The 8,007-nt window shown below is 34.7% G+C and overlaps 1 protein-coding gene across 1 annotated transcript; it reads left to right on the top strand.

Moving 5' to 3' along the window:
* The first annotated feature begins 728 nt into the window (after nucleotides 1-728).
* Nucleotides 729-6,745, top strand: LOC107273065 (transcription termination factor 2-like). Its single transcript, XM_025090368.1, is given in 10 exon segments — nucleotides 729-1,446; nucleotides 1,532-1,710; nucleotides 1,788-1,991; nucleotides 2,249-2,517; nucleotides 2,582-3,575; nucleotides 5,587-5,739; nucleotides 5,742-5,863; nucleotides 5,943-6,110; nucleotides 6,193-6,392; nucleotides 6,537-6,745. Coding segments are annotated over 10 exon segments (2,628 nt in total). The 5' UTR covers nucleotides 729-1,255; the 3' UTR covers nucleotides 6,685-6,745.
* The last annotated feature ends 1,262 nt before the right edge of the window (nucleotides 6,746-8,007 follow it).

The raw sequence follows: 8,007 nt of genomic DNA, 5'->3' as shown, positions 1-8,007 counted from the left end.
CCATGTTGCGCGGTAGTGTCTGACTATATTTCCAGCTATACTTGTTTCCGAGTGATCAACCGCAGATTCTGCTGCGTACTAAATAACTTTTCCTCGTCCATGCGAGTCTCCTGGATTTTGCCAATTCCGCGTTTATAGCGCACCGACGAGAGAAGAACACTGTGGACTCTCTATTAAAATACATATTTATACATATTATATTAACATTACAAAAATGGAGGTGCTACACGGATGTCAGCTCCAGCATCGCACTTTTTTAAAATCTCTTGAAAATGATTCAACAATAGGCCTTTTCAATAGTTCTCGAGAAGTTCTACAGTTCCTGATAGGTTTCAACAATTGTTCTGCTACGCAGCATCGGTAAAATATGTATTAAATATGCTTGGGGCATCATACACTTCAGTGCAGGCAGACATGAGTTGCTTGCTTTTGTCATATTAAACTTACCGAGCTTACACTGTGCGATCGAATTTAGGATTGCAAAGAAAAATAGTATTTAGGCTATATCCGATGAGTTGTCTCGTTCTAAGTGTTGCTTTGGGAACCAGCGATAAGTAGCGGAGGACCCTGCCCGCCAGGCTACCCGTTCGTGATCACGTTCAGCTCGGCTACGACGGGATATGCATTATCGACGGAGGCGATGATCACAAAATTCTATTCCCGGACTCGCCGCTACGATTTAGCGCCATGTTTTTGGTATCGCCTAAAACCGTAGCGTTGTGCATCTCCCTACTGATCTCTGACCAAAAACAGGCTCATTGGCAATCTCCCTACTCATCTCTGCCTTGATCTGGCACATCTCCTCATTGGAGGAGTTAGCCATAAGGAAAGGAAGGAAGGATCTCTGCCTTGATGAAGGCTTCCTTCAATCTCCAAGGCGTCTTAAAACTAGTATGCTGCAACGAATTTCGGAACACATTTTACAGTACTGCCAGTGTTTACAGTGTGTTACGGAACGCACCCCAAATTAGCGCAGTTTTTTGCTGAACGCAGCCATTGTCAACAGTTTTCGAAGTGTTTGAATATCAGAATTTGGCACTTGGCCCTCTACGAGGGCATAAAGCCACAAGGAACAAAGAGAAGAAGAAGAATATCAGAATCTTTTAGCTCAGAATTCAGTGAAGACTCACCACGTGAATTGTCTATCTGTATCAATCTGCATCCATTCATTTCAATTGCTTGGGAATAGAGAATATTGAAATTTCAGAATTCTACGTTTTATTATAACAGTTACAAGTTTAATTTCACCGGTTCAATGGATAAAAGAGATAAAAGTGATGTGCTTCAGCACGATTCCCAGTGCGTTGAAAAGGATAAGGAGTCTATTTTAATATCCGATAGTGAAGATGAGGATACTAGTCATTACTTGCAACGAGCACATGCACCATGGATTATCGACGGCAGTGATGAAAGTGATCAAGATGATGGGAACAATATCGTCTGCGAGTTAGTAGATTAGATTTATTTTCTTGTTTATTACACAAAAGTTATGATCATGACATTAATTGTATACCACCAAATGATTATATAGAAATACTTCAAGGGATTCAGAGCTCGAAGAAAGCTTTCCAAAATCAAGAAGTAACAATAGAGGTGTAGTTAAAACATTATTTGATGATGAAAGTGATGAAGAAAATGTTAATTATACTGTAAGCGATAATGATAGTGTGCATGATGTTGAACATTACGATGGACATGAAATTAACAATGGTAATTAGAAACTTTTATTCTTATGTATATATATATATTTTTAATATTATACAATTGTGTCTTTATTCATGATTCAGATTCTGACAAATTAAATATGCATGTTTTTGAAAATGAAGATAGTCCATCTAATGATAAACCAAAGAAAAAAAATGGTAGTGAATCCTCAACCACTTCTGAAGACTCTTATAGTAAATCAGCATCAAATCTTAAGAAGGAAAGTCCAATACAAGATAAGTTTCTTGATCTTGCTATGTCATTTGCAAAACAAGAAATTGGTGTTGGTTCTTGAATATACTAGAACCTTTTCATAGACCAACTGTTCTTCCGGATCGAGATTTACTTCTACCAATTCAAGACATTTATCTGGTAAATTATTTAAGCAGCCTTTAGCTTGCAACTCTTGCTTCGTTCTACGCAACATTAAACTTTTGATGACTGTGGCTAATGTTTGTTGTCCACTTGTATTTCTATTGTCCACCCAGCGCTTCCATACTCGCAGATCATCAAATGGAGAACACTTCAGAAATTTAAGGATAACATACATATCCGTTTCTTTATTCTGAATCAGTGTCCCTGTTAATGAAAAAAAATGGTGGTGAATCCTCAAGCACTTCTGAAGACTCTTATAGTAAATCAGCATCAAATCTTAAGAAGGAAAGTCCAATACAAGATAAGTTTCCTGATCTTGCTATGTCATTTGCAAAACAAGAAATTGGTGTTGGTAATGTAGATCCAGTTTTTGCACAAAAAAGAGCAACGTTAGTTTGCAATATGGAACAAATCAAAAGTCAAGTGACTAAATCCAAGGTAATGCCAACAATTAACATTTTGTTTTCTACAGTGTTTTGTGAAGCAACACATTTCCTTATAGTTACTATTGAGTGCTGCCAATCTTAATTTACTGCCTGATAGAGGAGAAAAGTTGCGACAAAGTATATATTGTCAAGAAGAAAAATTGGCAAAACTAACAGATGAACTAAAGAATTTGCCTTTGACAAAACCAATGGCTCTTCCTCAGTCTGAAAGTCTTGCAGGAACATCTAGCCAGATTCATTCTATAAAGAATTCCTACAAACTGGAGGTATTACCTCCAACAAATAAACTACTTGGCAAAAAAGCTCAGGAAACTTTTGATCGAGAACGTACATTGACCATAGAAAGACTGGAAGATCTTCACGCATCCCTTGTACGACGTCCCACAGACGATCAGGCAGCGACTGATCCAAGATGACTGAAAGTTTCTTTAATGTTTCATCAACAGCATGCTCTTGCTTGGCTTCTCTGGAGAGAGCAGCAAAAACCTGCTGGTGGAGTATTAGGTAAGAAAAAGTGTAAGAGAGAATTAAGATAATCCGTTTAATTTCAGATTAATTGGAAGAGAGTGATTCTTGGCGAGGCACATGTAATAAGAAATCACAAAAGCCAAATATCAGAGTCTGTTTGTAAGCTCGTAGCACGTAGGCGTTGGGCATTAACAGGGACACCGATTCAGAATAAAGAAACGGACATGTATGCTATCCTTAAATTTCTGAAGTGTTCTCCATTTGATGATCTGCGAGTATGGAAGCACTGGGTGGACAATAGAAATGCAAGTGGACAACAAAGATTAGCCACAGTCAGCAAAAGTTTAATGTTGCGTAGAACGAAGCAAGAGTTGCAAGCTAAAGGCTGCTTAAATAATTTGCCAGATAAATGTCTTGAATTGGTAGAAGTAAATCTCGATCCGGAAGAACAGTTGGTCTATGAAAAGGTTCTAGTATATTCAAGAACCCTTTTTGCACAGTTTCTTTCACAAAGGGCGGAAAAGAACCATACGAATGAACTAAATGCTGGGAAATATGATAAACCATACTTCATGTCAGAATGTAAGATATTTCCTATCTTAAAAAATAATCTTTTACAGACAATCGTTTCCAATAATTTTATAACTTTTGGAAGTGGGAATGGGAGGAATTTTTCAAAAAGAATATTATAATGATTTTAGAATTTATGTTGTATAGAAAAAAGCTTTATTTCCCCTCGATGCACTTGAAAAATGTAATAATGTATCTTTTTCTTAAGGGATAATTTTTGTCTAGAGGTAAGAAAATAATCGTCATTTTTTAAAATTATAATGTATATGGGCTTTCAATTTTTGTTTACAATTAAGACAAGATTTAAATGTATGAAAAAAATTCTTTTTATGCATTTACATTTATGATTTTATTACAGGTCGCTGCTGACGTCGGTACCTTCGGGAAAAACCTCTCGATTGCGGCAAAATTACACTTCGTAGATTAATCTGAAATAAATCGAATGGTTTCTTAATCAGTATAAGTGTGTCTATTGCAAGTAACTCCATCAGACTTTAAACACGAAAAGTTTTTACTTTAAACACCATAAACTGCGAATAAAGTTCATCAATAATCGGTAAACAATTTTTAACTGCGCACCATTGAAGCACTTATTAACTTTTTGGTTTGATAGCAGTTCCTGCAATCGCTACAGTGATACAGGTTGAAAATCCGTTAGATTTTTTTGTTCCCTATCAACCTACGAGCTGTAATTTCGCCACCATTAAGATTTGTCTTCCCGAAGTCATCGACTGTAGCGTCCCTTATAAAAAAATGAAATGCATATACATAAAAAAGATTTCATATACTTCTGAAGTGTCTTTATAAATTGTAGTAAATTTCCAGTCTGTATGCGTATGGTACAGGTTTAACAAAAAAAAATTCCAGGATTTACATTATTTTTCAAAGAATTACATTCATTTAATATTCTAATCGAATATGTTTTTTTTAGCGAATGAAAATAGAATAGCATGATTGAAAAAAAAACTATCAATTCACTTGCTAGTTTCGCTTATGATTTCGTAATTTTTTTTTTTTTGGAAAGAAACAAAATTTAAGAGGAAATAGAACAGGCTATGTGTATGGGTGTGTTGTCACACGAACGAGGTCCAAATCGAGGAAACTGCACTTAAAAATCTCGACAGAAGGCACTGTCAATTAATTTAATATACAAAATTGAATCCTTCTGATGAAACGTCTTTCCCTGTGGAGTTAAATTTGATTTTTCTCCGATTTGTGAGTTTTCTGTCGTTGCGATTATATCTCGGTATAGATACCCAATGCTATACTCTGACGTTGCACGCGGGTTGTGCAGATACTTGTCCGTGCACATCAGAGTACAGCATCGTGTATCTCGATATACAATTTACATCGAAAAACACTCGCAAGGGCAGTAAACTCGGAGGTCGTAGGTGCCTACGTTTCTGCCGACACCCCACTCTGATTGGCCAACTTTAAACGGCTCTAGCTTGAAGACTAAGCATCTTTGAATAAAAAGAAGATAATTTTTGTGATCAGCGATGCTCCTCGAACATCGTGGTACCCCGTTAGTAAAGCAATTTAGGGACACCCTGTATGTTTCCTCAAAAATAATTTATAAACTTTAACTCCACAGGGAATGACGTTTTATTAGAAGGCTTCAATTTTGTGTACCAAATTAATTGACAGCGCTTTCTGTCCAGATTTTTGGGTGAAGTTTTCTTGTTTCCAGCCTCGTCCGTGTGACAATTCGGCACACACAAATGGCCTATTCCATTATGCTTAACTATAAGAGGGGAATGGAATATTATAAGAACTAGAATTAAATTTATAATTATTCACGTGATGCTACCGTACGATGCATTTAGATAATATGTATTGCATAAAAATATGATATTAGAATTGTGCGACAAATATGTTCCAGATTCATGATGAAGTAATTTGCTATACTGTGACAGATTGAATCAAATAATTTTATCTTACGTTTTGACATACTTTTTTCGGCCTATAACAAGGGTAAACAAGCAATTATTATAAAATAAATTTTGTAATATTTTTTTAAAAGGTAAAACAACCCAATTCACAAAAGCACAAAATCAATTGCTCAGTCTTCATGCGGATGTTAAGGCTCACCAGATTTTGGTGCTCTTATTAAGATTACGACAAGTCTGTTGTGATCCAGCTTTGATACATGCAATGTTAGATCAAGAGACAGAAAGGGTATGGGGAGACAAAAGGGGATGTAGGATAAAGACACAGAAATTGTAGTTGACGAAAGAGTAATACAAAACTTGCTTACTTCAAAAAATCCAGTTTTTAAACCAGAGCGTCAGAGTTCCAAGGTATAGTTCATCCAAATGTATTCAGTTGATTTTATATTGTGAATGTTTTTGTATGGTTCTAAATTCGTAGTTTTTACAGATGAGGAGTGTACTTACCATGGTACAAGAAATTATAAATAAAGGGGATAAAGTTATCGTTGTGTCACAATGGACTAGTATGTTGAATGTTATGGCAATGCATCTCAATAATTTAAAAGGGGCCACTTATAGAATATTCTGTGGAACTGTCGCTGTGAAGGATAGAGAGGTGCAAATAAGTACTACGTTTTTAATTTCACATATTAATATTGAATGTTGATTTACTTGTTTCTCTCTTTCTGAATGTCTAGGAAATAGTAAACGTCTTCAATGAGGAGAATGCTGATCCGAAAATTCTGTTGTTATCTCTCACTGCTGGTGGTGTTGGTTTGAACTTAGTCGGTGGAAATCATTTAATTTTATTGGACGTACACTGGAACCCGCAATTGGAATCCCAAGCACAAGATCGTATATATCGATTTGGTCAAAAAAAGGACGTTTATATTTATAAGTTAGTAATCATGTTTTTACACACAGTGACGTAACATGTGCGGAAGGTCATTTATATATTCGTTACAAAAAGTGATATGTGTACGCACTTACCGTTGTAAAACCGTATTCCAAATTGTTGCGATAACTCTTAAAATATTTCCAGGTATATTTGCAAAAATACGATAGAAGAACGCATAAAACTGCTTCAAGATAAAAAACTTGAGATAGCTGATAATCTTCTGAATGGAGCTGGAACAAAACTGTCTTCAAAACTAACGATCGATGATCTAAAATCTTTATTTAGCATTTAATAATTTATAAATTATGCGTAATAATTTCCACTACTGTAATAAAGACTTTTGTAATTTGAAATACGTGTACTGATTAAAAACCGGCTGTAGTTCCGAAAACCGCATACCTCCGAAAAGTATGGTTTTTTGTGCACAAAAAAATGCACTTATAAATCTCGGGTGTTTCCTTTTTTAATAGCATAAATAATATTCAGACGGATAAAGAAGGCATTACGAAAAAATACCAAAAACAAAATTGCAATTATAAATCTCGGGCATAAAATGATGAGCATATTAAAATGAACCAATTATTTTCTATGGTGAAATGAAACAAATAATGTATCTGGTTAGGGATTTTTGTCATTTAATTTTTATCATTCATGGCTACGGAAAGACAACATTTTTAATACATCGAATTATCAGAAAATTTTGTCGAGGTAGAACATACTGATAGTCCGAAATATTAAAAATAAAATTATCCTTGCGTAGGCATGAATACAAAAAATTGGCTAAATTGAATCAGACTACTCAAAAATGTATGAAACTAAAAATTTCTAAGCAGATATACTATTTGTCTCATCTCATTTTTCACTGCTTTTCCATTCGGCTAAGTATTAAACTATTAAAAGGTGAAACAGCCTGCCATACGTGCAAGTGTTATTAAATTTTTTTTTTAATCAGACCTGCTGCTATCTGCTTAGAAATTTTTAGTATTATACATTTTTGAGTAGCCTGATTCAATTTAGTCAATTTTTTTATTCATGCCTACGGAAAAATAATTTTATTTTTAATATTTCGAACTATAAGTATGTTCTACCTCGACATAATTGTCTGATAATTCGATGTATTAAAAATGTTGTCTTTACATAGCCTTGAATGATAAAAATTAAATGAAAAAAAATCCCTAACTAGATACATTATTTGTTTCATCTCACTATAGAAAATAATTGGTTCATTTTTATATGCTCATCATTTTATGCCCGAGATTTATAATTGCAATTTTGTTTTTGGTATTTTTTCGTAATGCCTTCTTTATCCGTCTGAATATTATTTATGCTATTAAAAAAGGAAACAGCGTACCATAAGTGTTTGTCACAGGTAGGCTCTCGGGAAGAAGAAACGTTCGCTGATTCATGTACCAATTTATTGGATGTATACGATGTAATATAATACAATATTTGTAGATTAATATTATCATGTATTTCATGAAACTTCAGTTAATTAGGTAAACCAATAAGCATAGTTAATAATTAAAAGAAAAGAAAGGTAAGACGTCAGTTTGGAACAGGAGACTCTCGGACGTTAACTCAGCAGCAAGCACATGTGCCATCGAGTCATTGTGGT

Source organism: Cephus cinctus, unplaced genomic scaffold (assembly GCF_000341935.2).
Source record: "Cephus cinctus unplaced genomic scaffold, Ccin1 Ccin1_scaffold1353, whole genome shotgun sequence".
Taxonomy (NCBI): domain Eukaryota; kingdom Metazoa; phylum Arthropoda; class Insecta; order Hymenoptera; family Cephidae; genus Cephus; species Cephus cinctus.
The sequence above is the reverse complement of the archived record's forward strand: the minus strand, read 5'-3'. Positions and strand labels throughout refer to the sequence as shown.